This window comes from Sphaerodactylus townsendi, linkage group LG02 (genome assembly GCF_021028975.2).
Source record: "Sphaerodactylus townsendi isolate TG3544 linkage group LG02, MPM_Stown_v2.3, whole genome shotgun sequence".
Taxonomy (NCBI): domain Eukaryota; kingdom Metazoa; phylum Chordata; class Lepidosauria; order Squamata; family Sphaerodactylidae; genus Sphaerodactylus; species Sphaerodactylus townsendi.
This window is the reverse complement of record NC_059426.1, coordinates 4821236-4841965: the sequence shown is the minus strand read 5'-3', so window position 1 is coordinate 4841965 and position 20730 is coordinate 4821236. Positions and strand designations below refer to the sequence as shown.

Genomic DNA, 20730 nt, shown 5'->3' with positions numbered 1-20730 from the left:
AGAGCTTGGCAAATAAATCTTGTTCACCAACGAATATGTCAATTCCTTTCACGCAGGGATACCCAGCCTATTATATTACAGCGCTCACAAATCCCATACACAGGAGAGCCTATATGCTGGCTAGATTTAACATCATGCCATCTCCGCTACATAGAGGAAGACTTAAAGGTCTTCCAAACGATAAGAGGTTCTGTACCTGTAGCTGGATTCCATCCCACGCATTCTCCTGAACTGCGTATTATACCAAGAACTCCGATCCAGCCTGCTATCCCAAGCTATAGACCAGGGGTAGGGAACCTGCGGCTCTCCAGATGTTCAGGAACTACAATCCCCATCAGCCCCTGTCAGCATGACCAATTGGCCATGCTGGCAGGGGCTGATGGGAATTGTAGTCCATTACATCTGGAGTGCCAAAGGTTCGCCACCACGGTACTAAGTACTTGGCACAGTTCTGACTGATTGTGCTGCATTCTTCTAGGAATTTGTTACACACAGTTACTTTCCAAGTTCTAAACTTTTATGTGTTGTCGGCTGGCTTTCACATGGCATCTTCTGACTTTGCAAAACTCCCCCCTAATTCCCATTTATTTCTTACGGCAACCCGTGATACATCAAAATCACAAGGGGGAAGGTTGTGAAGTGGAAGGGATAGCTGCACATCACCTACACCTCATTCAATTGCATGTGCAGGCCGGACCTTCGGTTTGTGCAGTTGTGTGCTTCTGTCACGTCTGTGAATCTCCACAAATGGCTCTGGCCTACACACACGTCTAAAATGAAGCAAACTGTTTAACAGCAGCTCTGAAGATATTCCTCATAATGTCAGTTCACTTCTAAGATTGGAACTGGTTATTTTGGTTTGTGATCCCTTTCCAGGTCAGTCTGTATGCTACCGGTAGCAGCTCTGTTATTTTATTGTTGTTTCACTGAACTTTTGTGCCGGGAAGGGACTCTGTCCTTACACTGTGGGTGAACAAGTGTTCCATGTTGGTGAAAGACACGAGGAATAGCAGGATAAAAGTCCCATGCATCTGATTCTAATCCCCCAAAGCTTATGCCAGAGTAAAATTTGTTAGGTTTTAAGGTGCCAGTAGACTTCTGCTTATTTTTGTAACATGTTCACCCTGTCCCTGGTAGCTGAAGAAAAAATAACCTGCAAATCCCTTTAGATAATTAATGACATATAGGAGCGGTTCTCTGTTCCCTGAGAGCAGTGCAGGAACAGTTAGACCCAGCAATGCGGTAAAGCCATGGCCGATGACGGGAGCTTTATATTTATTTACTTTACCTGGGTACCATTAAGCCCCTTTTCCCTGCTTATTGCAGGGTCAATGTGGCTTACAGTATTTTTTTTTTAAGGCAGAAAACCATTCTACAAAAAATGTCCACATAAGATACAAAACTACAAATCTCCCTGCCACCAACAAAGTAGTGGAACACTCTTCCTCCAGCTGTCCGAGCCCTGCGGGATTTGGGTGATTTCTGCAGGGCCTATAAGACTGAGTTGTTCCACTGGGCCTTTGGAGAGACCAGCCGCTGAGTGTGCCCCCCCGCCCCCACTGTTCCATATGGGTCTTGATCCATGTGAGCCCTAATATCATCGGGTTTTATCATCTCCTCTCTCTCCTCTTTTTCTGGGAGAGATTTAGTTTTGGTAAGCACTGACTTTTGTGGGATACCTATGTTAGGAAGTATTTGCTGTTTTTAATTGATATGTATGATAATTATGTTTTAATGATTTTATGTACACTGTTTGTGTTGTTCACCGCCCAGAGCCCTCTGGGGATGGGGCGGCATATTATATATATATATCTGAATAGATGGATGGATGGATGGATGGATGGATGGATGGATGGATGGATGGATGGATGGATGGATGGATGGATGGATGGATGGATGGATGGATGGATGGATGGATGGATGGATGGATGGATGGATGGATGGATGGATGGATGGATGGATGGATGGATGGATGGATGGATGAGCAGAGTCGGCCCTCGTTAGCACTTGAGCACTTCCTCCAAGGAAGCCCCGGATTGCTATGCAGAGGCAGGCCATGGGGCAAACCACCTCTGAACATCACTTGCCTTGAAAGCCCCATAAGTCGTGGCCAGTCTACAGTACTTTTCACCACCATCGGTTTAACAGACTTGGGAAAGTACAGAAGAATGGACACACCCACCCCACACACCACCCCTAATGGAAAATGTCTGTGATAATGTATGGCCCCTTCTGCACACGCAGAATAATGCATTTTCAAACCACTTTCACAACTGTTTGCAAGTGGATTTTGCTATTCCGCACAGCTTCAAAGAGCATTGAAAGCAGTTTGAAAGTGCATTATTCTGCATGTGCGGGAGGAGCCTATGTCGGAGGAATTCGGAACTGTTTTCGTTCCCCGTGCAGCGCCATTGACTCCATCCTCTCTTTTTGCCTTCCAACTGGTTCTTCTTGGAAACCTGCCTGTACATTTGCTTCTTCCCAACACAGGAGGAAAGCCTTTGGTTTCAGCAGAGGTGATTCATGGCAAGTAAGAACAGGCGTTAATTCACTGGACTGAGCAGCTGTCACCCTGTGGGGTGGGTGGGGGGAAGACATCAGTGGGGGTTTGTTCAACAGCATCATCCTTTGTCAGTCACAGCTGAGTTAGGCTCCACAGACTGGCCCTTTCTGCAGAGCTGAGTCAATTCAATTAAATTCAATAAGCCTTTATTGGCATATACACTATAGTATAGAAATACAGTCCCAGTTAAAAAGTGAATAGTAAAAAACTTCGCGTTTGTCATACATTCCGTCTACAAACTTCTGACAAAAACCTTGCCACTATAAGGCAACAATGAAAATCCTGACAATTTAAAAGCATAACTACTTTATCTGATTCAGTATAATCAATCATAGGGTCTATAGACCAGGGGTAGGGAACCTGCGGCTCTCCAGATGTTCAGGAACTACAATTCCCATCAGCCCCTGCCAGCATGGCCAATTGGTCATGCTTACAGAACCCACAAACTGAGTTACACTCACCTAGTTTCCTCCATGTGATCACACGGGATTGTCCACATTGACATGCCAACAGGTTACAGCTTCTACCAGTGTTTGCTTTAATCAAGATCTGGGGCAAACAATGCCGCTTGCAATATGCACAGAGACAAACAGTTGCACTGACACTTCAGGGCTGAGCAGAGCACAAATCAGCACAAATATTCACTCCCACTTTTCACTTAAGCCTCATTTGAGAAACCCAAAAGCATAACTTGTGACATGGATCCCCCTGTGCTGTTACAACCAAGTACACTCGGGGGTGGGGGAGAGTTTGGTTACAGGAACTTTACTTCTGCAATTTCCTGGCTCCACTGAGTCTCCGTTGCATGAACTTCAGCTTTTTAGAGCATAACCTTGTTTACTGTTGTTTTATTCCCCCAATCACCAGCAAAGCAAGAGGCTCTATTCCCAAAGTGATCCCTCTTTTATATAAACCAAGTAGTTTCAGACAAACCTGCTTTGGCGTAGGAGGTTAAGAGCTCATGTATCTAATCTGGAGGGACCGGGTTTGATTCCCAGCTCTGCCGCCTGAGCTGTGGAGGCTTCTCTGGGGAATTCAGATTAGCCTGTACGCTCGCACACCGCATCCAGCTTCTGGGTGACCCAGGCTAGTCACAGCTTCTGGAGCTCTCAGCTAACCACCCCTCACAGGTGTTTGTTGTGAGGGGGAAAGGGCAAGGAGATTGTAAGCCCCTTTGAGTCTCCTACAGGAGAGAAAGGGGGGATATAAATCCAAACTCTTCTTCTTCTTCTTTGTAACTAGGCAAGAACAGTAAAGGAACTAAACTACAGAGGTTTTCTCCATTCTTCGATGGAGAAGAATTCTTTTTACTGGAAAAAAAAAGGAAAGACTCTCTCTTCTGGAATTCATGCAAGGAAAGGGAAGTGCAAATATTCTTTCCTTGCTCTGCTTCTCCACCACCCGTTAGAAAACATCAGAAGATCTACTCTGGGGTTTGATCCTGGCCCAGTGAAGTCAATAAACTAGTTCACAATATTGGTGCCAATCCAGTTTTTGTCAAATTGACTTTTGGTTTAAAGCCAAACCACAGAGGCCTTGGAACTGGGTTTTCAGTTATTAATAGATCATCTTAGATATGAACTGGATGTTCCCCGTGGGCATTTTATACCTTTCTAAAAATAGCTGTTTTTCTAACCAACTGACTGTTTGGCTTTTAAGGAGAAAAAATCCCTTGGAGCATGCATCAACCTGCTTTTGCACAAGATGTAGAGTTGTAACATACTCTGTGCCCACAGGGATGCTTAAAACCAATGGCTGTAAAAATATGCACTTGTTTAAGAACCATTTTGATCCAAGGTGTAAATTCATTTGTTGAGGGCGGATATGACATGGTACCTTAGGTTAAGTTGTTGAGCCACAGAGTGGCAACTGCCTCAGCTGGCCCTGGAACAGCAGGGTGGGGGGCTGGGCTGGTGAGCCCACGGCAGGGTGGGGTGGGCCCCTTGAGAACATAAGAACATAAGAACTAGCCTGCTGGATCAGACCAGAGTCCATCTAGTCCAGCACTCTGCTACTCGCAGTGGCCCACCTTTGGGAGATCACATGCAGGAGGTGAAAGCAATGGCCTTCTGCTGCTGCTGCTGCTCTTGAGCACCTGGTCTGCTAAGGCATTTGCAATCTGAGATCAAGGAGGATCAAGATTGGTAGCCATAGATCGACTTCTCCTCCAACAAAATCTGTCCAAACCCTTTTAAAGCTATCAGGTTGGTAGCCATCACCACCTCCACTGTAGCAGCATATTCAAACATAATCACCGTTGCGTGAAGAAGTGTTTCCTTTATTAGTCTAATTCTTCCCCAACGTACTGTGGATTACCCCTAGTTCATTGTGGAAGAGAAAAGAATTTCTTTCTGTCGACATTTTCTACCCCATGCATAATTTTATAGACTTCAGTCATATTCCCCCCTCAGATGTCTCCTCTCAAACTAAAAAAAGGAGTCCCAAAGCTGCAGCCTCTCCTCCTTAAAGACAGGTGCTCCAGTCCCTCAATCATCCCTCGTTGCCCTTCTCTGCACTTTTCCATCTCTTCAATATCCTTTTGAGATGTGGCGACCAAACTGAACACAGGACTCCAAGTGCGGTCGCACACTGCACTTTATATAAGGGCAAAACAATCCCTTGCAGTTTATTATCAACTCCTTTTCCTAATTATCACGCAGCATAGAGTTTGAAACTTGCAGCTGCAGTACATTGACTGAAAACATTCCATGGAACTATCAACTAAGATACTAAATCCCCACTTTCCCTGGTCACCAACTGACTGAAAATGCTTTTTTTAGCCCTGCTTAGGAGTGTATGTGAAGTTTGGATTTTTTGCCCCTATGTGCATCACTTTACATTTTGCTACAAAAATGTACAGGGGCTTGAGTGGGCTTATCAGGCCCATGCACCAGCTGAGGCACACACCCCACTTCAGATCAGGAGGGTGGGTAGCCTCTACCCCAGCTTACAGATATAAAGCCCTTCAAGGGGCCTGATCAACCACCACACATATTTGACATATGATTTAGATTATCAAAAAAAAAATATGAAGACTCTGGAATGCTTGCATTTTGCCAGAATTTTGCATGTCCTGCTCTCTCTTTCTCCCTGCCTCCTACTCCTTTTTTTGGCATGCAAACCAAACAACTGCCAAGAGCTTGAAAGGCAGGGTGTGAAAAGAAAGGCTGTTCGTGCTGAAGCTGTTCAGTGGGCAAATCGGCATTCAAGAGCCCCCCAGTGGCATAAGCAGGAACCGACACAGGAACTGCCAGCACTGAAATTGCCTTTGTCAAAAGTTCAAGGTACTCAGCCTGACAGATCTGGCCCAGTCTGGATTCCGCTGAGTCAAGCCAGAAGCTGACAAAATGCTGAGCACCTGGAAGTGATGGTTCGGCACATCCGCATTTTAATTACTTTATCCCACATGCGACAGCTAGAGTTGTAGTTCTAGTACCGTGGTGGCGAACCTTTGGCACTCCAGATGTTATAGACTACAATTCCCATCAGCCCCTGCCAGCATGGCCAGTTGGCCATGCTGACGAAGGCTGATAGAAACCAGCAGTCTACCTGTAGCTCTAGATATAAGGGCTCCTCCCTGCTACACCATTACAGCAGCAGTTTTCACAGCCGTGGGTCAGGATCCTTAGAACCCCCACAGAGTCACCTTTTTTGGTTCCTTTTCGGAGGGGCTGGGTTCTAGTGTGCGGGAATGGAGAGGAAGGGCATCGCATCTCCTATTTCTCTTGGCACAACACACACAGCAGAAGCAGCAAATTGGAGGTCCCACGGCTGTGCTTTCGGAATTCAGGCAGATTCAGAAATCCCCTCCCCCACAAAAGCTCCCCCTTGATTTCTGTCTCTTGCTACATCCAGCTTTGGACTCTTGGAATGCTAAAGTTCCACTTCCCACAGGTGAGGTCATCGCTCTGGCTCTTCTTCCTGTGACGTGATTTTGATGCAGTGTGGCTTCCTGTCACATGCTTACAGCTCAATGGTCCCTATGCCTGGTCATAAAAGGTATGAGCTGGGACTGGAAAGGTCAGACCACTGCTGGGGGCAGCTAAGTGATCAGCTGGCATTCTGATGGCCAACATTTTTGTACCGCAGACTGCCAGCCACTGCAGATGGCACAGACTGGGCTAGATTAGCTGTGGGAAAAAAAACCACCTTCAGAAACTAGTGTGTAGTACAGTGGATAGAGTACTGGAGATGGACAGCACAGACCCAGACTCAACCCCCTGTACAGCCTCACTCACAGAGCCAGCCTCTCAGGCTAAACTAAAAGCCAAACACATTATTTTACTCCATCAATAGGGAAACCAACCTACAAAATTAAGCATCAGTGGCGTAGTGGTTAAGAGCAGCTGCACTCTAATCTGGAGGAACTGGATTTGATTCCCCGCTCTGCCGCTTGAGCTGTGGAGGCTTATCTGGGGAAGTCAAATTAGCTTGTGTACTCTCACACATGCCAGTTGGGTGACCTTGGGCTAGTCACAGTTCTTTGGAGCTCTCTCAGTCCCACCTACCTCATAGGGCCGTGGTGCCGAACCTTTGGCACTCCAGATGTTTTGGACTACAATTCCCATCTGCCCCAATTGGCCATGCTGGCAGGGGCTGATGGGAATGTAGTCCAAAGCATCGGGAGATATAGCCTCCCTCATAGGTGTTGCTGTTGGTGGAGGAAGGGAATGGGTTTATAAAGCCCCAGGTCTCCCTTACAGGAGAGGGGGATATAAATCCAACTCTTCTTCTTCACCCACCATTCTTATACTTTATCAAGTTCCACATTAACCTTCCAAAGCAGAAGGGGTGTGTGCTCCAGCTGAAGACGCAGCAGCAAAAACAATTAGACTGATGACAAAACAATGACGACTGTGGGAGGAACGAGGAAGCCAGACCATCCAGTGGATCAGATGGACTGAAATACACATCAGACGGCCAGCGCTGGCTTACCTCACCGGCACTGTGGCTACGCTGTCTTGTCAAATGCTGCCGGTGGACCAATGCGCTCGTTGGTCTGCTGCTTTGCAAAGGAAGCCGTGGGTCGATGAACGTGGTGGTGCGGGAATTGTGGTCAACGAAGAAAGCCTAGTGCAGCAGGGAAGAGAAGAAAAACGAAAGCACGGTGTTATTTTCCAGTCCACTCTGGGACTTGTGGAATTGCCTTAACACCTGCTTTCTGCAAAACCACTAAAGTTAAAGGCACAGGAAACCGGAGTTCTAATTACAGCAAAACCTTGAACTCTGAAACGCCAACAGGGAACTCCGATATCTCATGTGTTTCTTCTTTCCTCCTTGTAATAAGGGATTTCAAAAAGGGGAAAAGAAAACATCTAGCCCAGTCTCATCAGAACTCAAAAGCTAAGCAGAGTTAGCCACAGTTAGAACTTGGACAGGAGACCATTAAGGAAGACTGGGATTGCAACAGAGGCAGGCAACGGCAAACCACCTCTTGATCACCTTGTGCCCTGAGGCAGTTGCCACTTTAGGGCCCACAAATATCAATTAACGCAAGACTAATATGACACGGCTGTTTAACACTTTCTTGAGAGCCGGCCTGATGTAGTGGTCAGAGTGTGGGACTGGGATTGGGGAGACCCTGGCTGGCTAGCTGGCTAGCTGGCTTCTTCTTCTTAACTAGCCATCTAGCTATCTATCTATCTATCTATCTATCTATCTATCTATCTATCTATCTATCTATCTATCTATCTAATGTATATATGTATATGTGTGTATTACATATCATCTATCTATCTATCTATCTATCTATCTATCTATCTATCTATCTATCTATCTATCTATCTATCTATCATCTATCTATCTAACTATCTATATAACTAACTACCTATCTCTCTATCTATCTAGCTATCTATCTAATATCTATCAACACATACATCGAAGCTCTGGGTGAATTGTACACAAAGACCAGACACAATATCATCTGATTGTGAAGCAACAATACCTGGGATAAATAAACTATACAGGTTAAAACAATTTACAGAATTCCTTAAAATAAGCAGCATGTTGTATATACAACAGTAAGATTATAAAAGTATAAAAGTATAGGCGTTGAACCCAAGGCCAGGCGGTATTAACAATGTAGGTTAGATGTTATATATTGAAGTGCCAATGATGGAGATAGCTTGCAGCAACACAGGGGTATCGGAGGGAGTCTGTCCAGCCTCACCAAAGACCCGGTGGAGACAAAACCATTTTACAGACCCTACTTGAATTCTCAAAGGGTCCACTTGGAGTTCCAGCATCTGATGGAAGGGTGTTCCACCAGGTGAGACCAGGGCATTAAAGTCCTAGCCGGAGCCAGGGTCAGTCGCATCATGGAGAGCCAGGGACCACCAGTAGATTGGCCTCTACCCGATGCTCAGAGAACCTACTTGGGACATATAGGGGTGAGAGGTGGTTTAGAATCAGAGAACCTAATCCCCACTCTGCCATGGAAGTTTTCTAAGTGATTCAGACAGTCTCAGCCACATCTACCTTTGTAAGGTTGTTGTGAGCGTAAAATGGAGGCGAGGAGAATGCTGTAAGCTTCTGCGGGTCCCCACTGGAGGCAAACACATTTTTAAAGCTCTAGTAGACTTGAATTAACGTAAGGAAGAAGATCCCTTTGACCTCCTTTGCCTGTTGGCCAAACCCTCCCCTCTTCATCTGTTTTAAAATTCCCTTTAACCTGAAGTTCTGAGTGAGCAACCAGGGGACAGCAGGCTCTTATAAAGCCCTATTATACCAAAATTCAGACTAAGGCATCAACAAAAGGAAACAATGTAAGAGAATCCATTTGTGTAACTGAAAATATACAAATTAACATTGTTGATTGCTGACAGGTGAGGTTTCTAAAGTTTCTGCAGGCCAAACCTTGGTGGTTGTAAGTGCTTTATTAGACCTGAAAAATCCCACAGGAAGTGATGAATATACAGCAAGGAACTCCCTGGGCAAATATTTTCATGCCACAGCAGAGCATGTAAACAGTTTGCACAGTTGGGTGCTGTGTGGTTTCCGGGCTGTATGGCCGTGTTCTAGCAGCATTCTCTCCTGACGTTTCGCCTGAATCTGTGGCTGGCATCTTCAGAGGATCCTCTGAATTAACGTCTTGCGTTAGTTAATCTCTGAATTAGTCTTGCGTTAATTAATCTTCAGATCCTCTGAAGATGCCAGCTAGATGCAGTAGCTCAGAAAGAATACTAGGCTGACTCCTTGTTTAATACAACATAGTATTCCCGGCCATTAGAAACACCGACAATAGTTTGCACAGTGTTTGCCTCTTGTATTTCCTTTCCTTACGGCAAAACCTTGAACTTTGAAACTCCGACAGAGAACTCTGATATCTCATATATCTCTGAGAAAGCATTTGGGGGAAAGCACAGCCAAGTTGCAGCCGACTTAATGGCGAGGTTTTTAAGAAAAGAGACTAATAGAGGTGGTTTGCCATTGCCTGCCTCTGCATCGTGATTCGGGATGTCTTTGGTGGTCTTCCATCCAAGTACTGACTGGGGCTGACCCTGCTTGGTTTCTGAGATCTTATGAAATCGGACTAATCTGGACCATACGTGTCAGGAAAAGAAGTCCTTTATTTCCATTAAAATCTTTGCCCGCTACTCCCTTCATATGCTGGCTAGTCTAGAATCCCTGCCCTTCCAGTGTGCCTTCAACTTAACAACAACAACAACAACCTTTATTTGGCATTTAAAAATAGGTTCTAGAGCATTGCCAGACATTTTTGAAATACAAATCAAGAGTACATTCAAAGCGCCAGACAGAAGACTATATAGCAGTATGCATTACTTAGAAAGTTCTGTCACTTGTAAAAGAAATTTTGCTACTTTTTCCAAGAACATGACATCTGTGTTGCCTTCAACTTATGGCCTTCATTGTTTTCACTTTACAATATAATACAATCAACTTAATCCTTAACAATTAAAAGATAAATATACCCAGATTTAACACGTCATCATTCTCCACTGTGTTTCTGAAACGGGGTATCCTCATATATAATTCGCTAAGGGATGCAACGTTGTGACGACGAACCCTCAACCAATGGGGCATTGAAAGAGACTCGCAGAAGTGATTCCTGGGTGCTTGTGGTGGGCGACGTCCATCCCACTCCCTACCTGACTGCCTGAACCCGGGGCCTCCCCAGCCCCAAGCGACCAAACCACCTTGCTGCCAATGAGCCCTCCCCCACTCACAGCCACCCTCTTCCCACCAACCTGCCCTGGCCTCCAGACTCCCACCCTGGCCCCAGCAACCCACCTCAGAGGCAGCAAGGGCCATGTCACCATGAAATGTCAGAAGTGGCGCTGGAGACAGCAAATGGGCTTCATGGCGTGGTGATGGGGGGGGGCAGGCAACAGAGGAGAAGGGGGGGGGCCTGGAAGGGCAGTCACAAGAATTGCCGCCAGCGTTGACCCCTGCCTGCACTCTCTCCCCACCCCCATCCACCGTCCCCAGTCTAGAACCTATTTCATTGTGTTTTGAAATGGGCTTTACTCCTAATAATCCAATAATTCCGGATGTACCAGATAGTGCATGCACTACACACACCTCTGTTACGCCAATGCAAAGGGAGGGAGGGAGGGAGGCCATAAAGGAAGGAGGAGGCAAGGAGAATAAGGAGGGGAATGGGTAGGGGGTAAGAAGAAAGAATGGAAGAAGGAAGGGGAAGCCGGGGAGATGACAGAGAGCCGACTGCCTCAACCTTAAGTCTGGCAGAACATCTCTGCCTTGTAGGCCCTGGGGAACCATCCTACATCCCTCAGCCCTGGTCTCAGGTAGCAGAGAATTCTCCCCCCGCCCTCAAAAATTTTTTTGACTTTATCTGAACCACATTTGGGTCTACAAAGACAGGATGCTGACCCCTGATCTGAGAAGCGTTTTGTAGAACAAGAAACATCTCTACAGTTTTATTAGGGTCGCACAAAAGAAAATGAAGAAAGGGAAGAGTTTTTTTTTTTAAAAAAATATCTTTATATCTTGATTTCATATGTATATATATATATAAGAAATAAAATGCAGTAGATCACAAGTCTCATTACATTTTAGTCTAGGAGATCAAAAAATAAACATCTGAATAAACTTTATGTCTATAATAATAAATAATTGTTTCACCACCCAGAGGCCAGCTACTGCAGGATGAAATATTGCTGCCACATCAGCTCTGCTGGAGGAGGAATTTGAGAATATGGAACGTTCTAAAAGAGTTTGTTCTTGATCTTATTTGGTTGGAAACCTTGACCATTCTTTGTTTCCTGTACCCTAAATATAATAAAGATCGTGTAAAATACACTTAGATTCCCATTTCTTACAGTGATATTTCTAAGTGGCATAGGTGTTATAAGATGCCAATCTCCTGAACAGCTCTGATGTACTCTTTTGTGAAACTGTTGCAAATTTTATACTGGAAATTAGTAATTTTAACTGTATTTCTTAACCTTGTTTTGTTTTAAAATTTTGTCCTGTTTTATATGCCAATGGGAGCTTTATTAACATGTAAATATTGTTTCAACTTTGACTTGTTTTTAAAGACAAAAAACATATATTTTTAAAATCTTATTGACCTGCTAGGCTAACAAACATTAAATAAAGAGAGACAAGTTTTAAGTACTTTCATTTCCCACTCACTCACCCACCCACCCACCCCACCCTTCCCCTCCCCTCCCCTCCCCTTTCCCCCAAACTTCCCCTACAAATATCCCCTAACCCTTATAAGGCTTTAATTACTTTTATTAGATAAAATAACAAAAGAAAGAATTGTGGGATTCAAGTTTTGATAGTCAGGAGACAGCCAGAGGTTCCATATTAAAATCCTCCAATCAATTTTTCAAGTGCCAGCAGAAACTGAACTCTCCCTGGAAGCGGAAATGACTAAACTGAGGCTATTGTACTTTAATCACATTAGGAGAAGACCAGAGTCAGTGGACAGGACAACAATATTAGGAAAAGCGGAAGGCAGCAAGAAAGGAGGACAACTCAAGTCGAGATGAATTGATTCCTTAAAGGAAGCTTTGGTTCACAAGCTCCGAGAGTGGTTACCGCCAAGATGTTTGGAAGATCTTTAAATCACAAGGTCCTCCTAAGTCCGTGGTGGCGAACCTTTGGCACTCCAGATGTTATAGTTCTAATTCCCTTAAGCCCTGCTGGCATGGCCTGATGGGAATTGTAGTCCATGAACATCTGGCAGGGCTGACTCAGAGTATGATCCATCAGGTGGGGTCACTCCTACTAATCGGATGGCGACATGACAGCACTTCATACACACACAACAAAGACTCCTTGTCTGTTTAGTAGCTCTCATAGGAAACAGGGACAGCCATGTTGGAGGAAAAGAGTTAAACTTTATCCTTTCCCCCCTACTTTCTCCTTCAGTCATGTCTGACCCTCAAGTTTCTTAGTCTACAACCATCTGATGCTGTTAGGTAGGGTGCCAGGTATATGTCACCTGACTGATGTATGCCTTGATTGATACGTCTGTCTCTTGTGCTCTTCTTTTCTTTCCTCTGTTTACTGCTTTGACACCAATTGCAGAGCACTAGGCTGAATGGCCCTGAGGACCTTCTCTGCCTCAGGAAACCGGATACAACCGTTGGCCTGAGGGGGGAGGCGAGCCATCTATCCCTATCGCAGACTTGAAGGCGCCTAAGCCTCTAAACCGGGGGGGGGGACACCTATGTTGGCCATGCTGGCAGGGGCTGATGGGAATTGTAGTCCATGAACATCTGGAGCCCCATAGGCTGGCCACCCCTGCTCCAAAGAAATATTTTCACAGTACTGTCGAAGGCTTTCACGGCCGGAATCACTTGGGTGCTGTGTGGTTTTCCGGGCTGTATGGCCGTGTTCTAGCAGCATTCTCTCCTGACGTTTCGGCTGCATTTGTGGCTGGCATCTTCAGAGGATCTGAAGATGAGGATCCTCTGAAGATGCCAGCCACAGATGAGGATCCTCTGAAGATACCAGCCACAGATGCAGGCGGAACGTCAGGAGAGAATGCTGCTAGAACACGGCCATGCAGCCCGGAAAACCACACAGCACCCAAATATTTTCACACTTTCTCTGAGAAAGCAGGAGGGAGTGACTGGGCAAGGATAAAGGAGCCGAGAAAAGCCAGGTCCTTTCTCAAGCGAGGTACTTAGCTGCCTTTCCATAAACGCTACTGATCAAGAATCCAGAGTCTGTTTATTGGCTCAAGGTCTGAGACCTAACACATGTTTTTGTTCTGGGATACATGTGCTATATGCATACAAAGAGATGGGTCACCGTTGTCTGTTGTGTGCGTATGCCTGTCTTTTTCTCCGTCACCATAAACTAACTAGCACCAGCTGGCTATCCAGAAGCCATTCCTACAGTTACTACAAAATGGCTCAACTTTCACATTTCAATCAGTGACAGAAAGGACTGTTCACAGAACTAACTCAAAAGAGGAAAGGGAAGAGAATCAGGGGGGAGATACCTTGTGGGGGCTGGTATGGCCAGTGGGGCTTGCAACAGAGATAGAGATCTGAGGAAAGGGGGCAAGAGCTCAGGGAGATCCAGGCATCAGTTGGATGAAGCCAAGCAAAAGGCAACAGGGACCCATACACAGGATTAGGGAACTCTCCCACAGGTGCCAAAAAAGACTTGTGAGGCAAAGTTCTGAGGGAGAGACAGAGAGCACAAAAGTGCTGAATTTTTTAAAAATATACTTTATAGTAGCAGTTCCCTGTAGGCACATTTCGAATTCTGACACAGTATGACAGGTGCAGCCACAAAGTGGCTGTTGCAGGAGGCAGACCCAGTCACAAAATGATTGCCACAGATTAACTTCATTCACACAGTGAAGATCCTTGTGCTGTGATAGTAGCTGCTGCCACGGCAACGTTTTTTAAAAAATCTGCACAGCCAATCAGAAGCCTTGCTGGGCAAAAGCCCTAACTGGTCCTATTTATGGGGCATTCATTAAAAATGCTGGGGGGAAGAATTAGGACTAATAAAAGGAAACACTTCTTCATGCAACGTGTGATTGGTGTTTGGGATATGCTGCCACAGGAGGTGGTGATGGCCACTAACCTGGATAGCTTGAAAAGGGGCTTGGACAGATTTATGGAGAAGTCGATCTATGGCTACCAATCTTGATCCTCTTTGATCTGAGATTGCAAATGCCTTAACAGACCAGGTGATTGCGAGCAACAGCCGCAGAAGGCCATTGCTTTCACATCCTGCACGTGATCTCCCAAAGGCACCTGGTGGGCCACTGCGAGTAGCAGAGTGCTGGACTAGATGGACTCTGGTCTGATCCAGCTGGCTTGTTCTTATGTTCGTACTTTCTAGAACCACTTAGCAGCCGTCTGGAAAGGTGGCAGTGTGTGCCACGGCATCCACGCATACCACGTTGGGGACCCCTGCTTTAGAGAACAGCCGCTCAAGTCTCGGTCTGCATAGTTTCACCTCCATTTGGATCGGATGACACGTGTGCATGCTATTTTTAAAAAAACCTGCTCAAGAATGTTTATACTTACTATATAATTATAACCACTAATGGGCGAGTGCACATGTGAAACATCTGATGAAGTTTCACAGCACAACGTGATTACAGGTTGAAGCATGCCCGGCGCGCTATTCTAGGCAGGCCAACCGAAAGAAGAAGAAGAAAATCCTGGGAAACCAACGGAAATGCTGACCAAAGGCAAGAGCTTCATAAGCAGCGTCTCTTTGACCCTGCTGCCTAAACCTCAGCCCGGGAAGGATTCTCTGCCTCAAACACAGTCACATCAAATGCTTGGAAGGACGCCACATTTCTAATTCTAATGGAATTTACTTCCGGGTTAAGATTGTAGACCTTGTATGCATATGACAGAGGATCCTACAGTGGATACACTTTTAAGAAGATAGGAAGTGTTTTAGGAACCTGGTGCTTCACATTTCAGGAAACAACACCTGGTTTTTAAACAAGTATTTACAACAAACAATGCCAGTAAGCACAGAAGTGCTTTACACAGTTTTTCCAACTAAAATAGTCAAGTTCTTGCCTCCAACAAAGCTTACAATCTAACACAAGACACTGAGAGGAAATGCAACGATGGGAGGCGGGAAAAGGCTGCTGTGGCTTGTCATATGGGGGTGAGAAAAGCAACAGTGCCGAAATTCCAACTGTTCCGCAAACCTATGTAAAGTTTAAAAGGAAGACCTCACTCACAGTTGAGGCAACCACATACTTAAGGCTAATACATAATTTGGCTCACTGGACAGGTAGACCCGGCATTTTATTTTATTGTAGCATCTTAAAGAAATATCATGGTCTTGGAAGCTTATAAATGACCAGAAAGAGAGGCAATTCTTCCGGGCCAAGAAGGAACCAGCTTTCACGGCAGGAAACACTCCTTCACGCAACGTGTGATTGGTGTTTGGAATATGCTGCCACAGGAGGTGGTGATGGCCACTAACCCGGATAGCTTTAAAAGGGGCTTGGACAGATTTATGGAGGAGAAGTCGATTTATGGCTACCAATCTTGATCCTCTTTGATCTGAGATTGCAAATGCCTTAGCAGACCAGGTACTCAGGAGCAGCAGCAGGCCATTGCTTTCACATCCTGCATGTGAGCTCCCAAAGGCACCTGGTGGGCCACTGCGAGCAGCAGAGAGCTGGACTAGATGGACTCTAGTCTGATCCAGCTGGCTTGTTCTTATGTTCTTATGTTCTTATGTTCTTAAGTAACCTTAACAGACCTAGATAGGAAGAAATAATCACCCTGAGGGGAAGTCACATGGTCTGTGACAAGAAGATAAATATTGGCATTACAGTATTTTCTTATTATACTCCTGTCTTCTTCAATGTTTTTAAATTACCAGAAATAAGGTCTAAATAAACATACGAAACACAGTTACAATTCCATACTGACAAAAACACACAGTTTTATTAAATATTCCCCCTGCTTCCATTTATTAATTACACGCTGTAACTTGGGCCAGCTGGGGCATTCCTGAATCATAATATCAGGTCTTGGAGAGTGGAGCAGAGTTGACATCCTGTTTTCAGTTTACAGCTACAGGCTTCTTTTTTTTTTCAATGCACCTCTAACAATAATAAAATAATCACGAGCAACTGGTTTTACTTCCAAATGAAAAGCAACCTTTAGCCACCCCCCTCATGAGTTGGAGAATGAACCGATTATTAGCCACTGGTTCAGGAAATGCGTGACCACAGGACTAACAAGTTAGGCAGTAAACAAAGGAACAGAAGGAAAACTGCAGAAGGAAATGGAATTGTGGTTGAAAAGGCCTTACATCTGAGTAAACTTATACTCTAGGTCAGTGATGGCGAACCTTTTTGAGACCGAGTGCCCAAACTGCAACCCAAAACCCACTTATTTATCGCAAAGGGCCAACACGGCAATTTAACCTGAATACTGAGATTTTAGTTAAGAAAAAGTGGTGGGCTCTGAGGCGTGCGTTACTCGGGAGTAAGCTTGGTGGTAGTTGTTGGCTTTGCTTTGAAGCAACCATGAAACTCTTCGAACAGGTGAATCACGACCCTAGGAGGGTTTACTCAGAAGCAAGCCCCATTGCCAGCAACCGAGCTTACTCCCAGGTAAAGGATCATGCTTTAGTTCTTTGCATGAAAATCAGTGGGGTTTAACAGCACTTAACAGGGTTACCTATACTGCTTCTCCAAAACTAGGTCTTAGGTTTAATGCTAATAATCAAGCCCAGCGGCCCAGGCCAGCCTAGATGTGTGTGTGTATGGGGGGGCGGGCGATTTCCCCCCCACATGATGAACTCTGTTTGTGCGTGTCCACAGAGAGGGCTCTGAGTGCCACCTCTGGCACCCGTGCCATAGGTTCGCCATCACTGCTCTAGGTCCGTTTTCATAGGGCCAACCTCAGCTCTCTCTACAATAGCAGCTGACCTCAGAACACAGGCAATACTTTTTCAAAAACTGAGATTTAACCCCACTGGACTCTATGAACTTAGACCCAGTTAAAGTCCGTCTCCTCCATCCCCAAATAACCAGGAAATTGCCAACCTGGCAATCCTTACTTTTGGCAACATTTGGGAACATCTGCTCAGTTTTTTTTTTGTGGGGGGAGGCGCTGTGAGTTCCAGCCATTTCTGACACCAAACCAATTAAACCAAGTCCATCAATCCAATTAACTTCAAACACTCTGGCTTAACTGCTGTCGGAATCAGCCGCTTAATGTCTGTTCCATCTAATTTGCCTACCGCGTTTAGAAGAAAGCACCAGTCTCCCAAAGGCTGAACATTGAATCAGCCGCACCTTAATCAAGCGTACAAACGGGAAGATAAATTTAGAGCAACTTTGTCCCGAAGGAAAACGCGCATTTCCGTATGAACACTTCTGCCCGTGCACTTCAAAAAATTATTCTTCACACAGCAGTTTAGCAAAGCATACGACACTCATTTACGCAACGAGCTTAAGCAAACAGGAACAATCCTCAAGGATTGTAGCAAAGAAATGCAATCGCATCTCATTGAGTACAAATGCTCTGGGGGCGGCTGGTAGCAGCCGACTGGATAATGAAATCCAGAACTGCTACTTCGAAGCTTCATTAAAGACAAGAGTAACCGCTGAGGCTTCAAAGCCGTGGGCTAATCCGGACACCGGCACCGCATCTGGAAACCAAACCAAAGCACACTAGAATCCAGGAGTCTAATTTTATACCAACTCCTACCACTGGCTACCCGGCAAGGGTGTAACCTGAGCATTCGAGGTGGGTTGGGCACAGCAACTGGGCATTTTGGTTTGGATAAGCTTTGCATTTCCCCCCAGATGGCTAATGCCTTTGTTCAAACAGGCCAGCCTGTTTCTTGTTTACAGAAATCCATAAACGTTGCAAAATGAAATCTCTCTCACTTGTGCAGGCACCCTCCTCTGCGCAATTTTTTCTCTTTTCCTTTCTGTATAGACTCTACCTCTCCAATGGAAATTCTTCTTTTCTTTTTTTAATCTACTCGTGTGTAATTGAAGGATAAAGACAAGATCAATTACTTACAAAGAGGGAAAATATTAGAAAAAAATATGAAACAGACTATAATGTTAAAGATAAGCTCTACAGGTCAGTGAGTAAGTTATATGTTAGATTTCTCTTTTTATGTAGTAAATAGTACTTAATTGGTGTAAATATATGTACTTTATGAAAGTAATATAAGAGATGGAACCTCTAAGAAATATAAATCATAGTTGGAAGTTTTCTTTTATGTATAAATTTCCTCAAAGCAAGGATTGAAATATATAGAACAGGGGTAGGGAACCTGCGGCTCTCCAGATGTTCAGGAACTACAATTCCCATCAGCCCCTACCAGCATGGCCAATTGGCCATGCTGACAGAAAAACTGATGGGGTGGATTCCTAGGCTATCTAGACTCCTGGAGTTCCTGATATAAGAGGTCCTATGTTTGGCAAACTATGTTAGCAACAGAATGTTACAGCTGTAATAAGCAATTTTTAAACACTTGTGTATTAAGTATATGAATAAAGCATTTATATATTTAAAAAAAACACAATATTGTTGGTGAACCGTGCCGCTAGGCAAGTGTTGCATGAAGACATCCAGTTATCCTGGATGAGGCCTGAATTGCCCAATGCATAAGCAGAGCTAAGCATTCATGTGCAGCAAAGCATATCTCGATTCATCTGCAAAAGTGGAAAAAAAACAAGGCCTTCTTCCCCCGTCATCTAATCCTAGGTTGCTGGGTCAGCAAAAAATTTCACTGCACCGTCACCTTGAGAAGGTACAAAGGACCAGTCAGGTGAGAGTCAAGTTTCACCCTGGAAAAGGTCTGCATGCAGTGCAGTGGGGGGCCCTCCCCCTGCTGTGGGGCCCCTCCTCCAGCTCTGATCAGCCAGCCCGTGGGGAACTTACTGGAAGCAAAAGGAGGCGAGGCCTGCATTGCCGGCAATGAGGTAATGTCACTTCCAGAACCCGCTAGAGGTGACACTATCTCATTCCCATAAAGGTGGCCGAGCCTCTTTGCTCCTGGTGGCACGGAGAATCCTATTTCCTACAACACGTATGGTAGCTTTATACCTGACAACCATTTTAAAGTGCTAACTTATTCCTATTTTATTACTTTTAACTGTGTTTTTTTTAAATATACTATACCAGTACACTAAACCAAATTGGTTCATTATTATTTGGCACAGAATCAAATCTTTAAATATCAAATATGATACATAAAACAAATGTAGAACTTCTTATAAAAGATAGGTATCTTCTCCAATCTAACTGATACACACTGTCTAATATTTAGGCATGGTAGGATACCTATTGCTGTATTATTTTGCTTTTAACTTGCTAAACAGATCTATTTATATTGCAATTTTATATTAGATTGTATTTTTACATTGCTGTGTAGGGGTATTTACTGTCATTTGCTCTGGCTATTTCTTTAAAAAAATCTGAAGTGATCTGAATCCTTTGAAGTCAACCATCAAGTTATGTGGACTATTTTCTTGCTATTGAACTATATTTGAGACTGCAGATTGTGTCTGTGTAAATCTTGATCTATCTATGCCTATTAAAGGTTAATAAAGATAAAGAATCCTATTTCCCCTATTCCCTCTCTACGCATCATCAGACCAGACACAAATCATGTTCCTTTAGTTTTGCTTTTATTAGCTAAAGCAGGGGTGAATAGCTTGTCTCTTGTTACCTCGTTGCCCAGACGCAGTAGCCAGAAGTGAATTCGTCATCAGTTAAAATACACACATAATCCAACATATATAAGTGAAATAAAATGGTTTGCATCCGATCAATTCTGCATGGGAGGCACGCCCAAGTTCTTCTCTCTGTTCCTGACAACCCCACTGACGCTCATAAAGATCTTTGAGAAGATTGCAGGACTCACTTAGAGGAGCAGCCCGGGAGTCAGTGGGCTAGAACAAAGGGAAAAATCTGCAAAAAAAACCCCCCCCCCATCTCTCAGCACTTGCAGAACATGAAGGAGGAAAGATATCCCGATTCACAGGGCTATTCCACTAAGTGGGACGCATGACTCTGAGAATGTTCTTCTTGGGGGACAGATGGGCTTCTGAAAGCCCAGCTAAATGTGATGGTGAACTCATGGCTGGCATGAGTTCGCCACTGCCATTTTGCAGACCCCAATCCAGTTCAAGCCTGCAGTATAGAGGTTTCCCCCCCCCCACCCCACACTTTTTCAAGTGCAAAAACAGTGATCGT

At 44.8% G+C, this 20730-nt stretch overlaps 1 protein-coding gene across 1 annotated transcript in view; it reads right to left on the bottom strand.

Annotated features, from left to right (window-relative positions):
* HECW2 (HECT, C2 and WW domain containing E3 ubiquitin protein ligase 2) overlaps positions 1-20730 on the bottom strand; it is a 136138-nt gene that overhangs the window by 48372 nt on the left and 67036 nt on the right. Inside the window, exon 14 of the mRNA XM_048483600.1 lies at positions 7499-7633. Coding sequence (XP_048339557.1) covers positions 7499-7633 — 135 coding nt within the window. The remainder of the gene's footprint in view (positions 1-7498; positions 7634-20730) is intronic.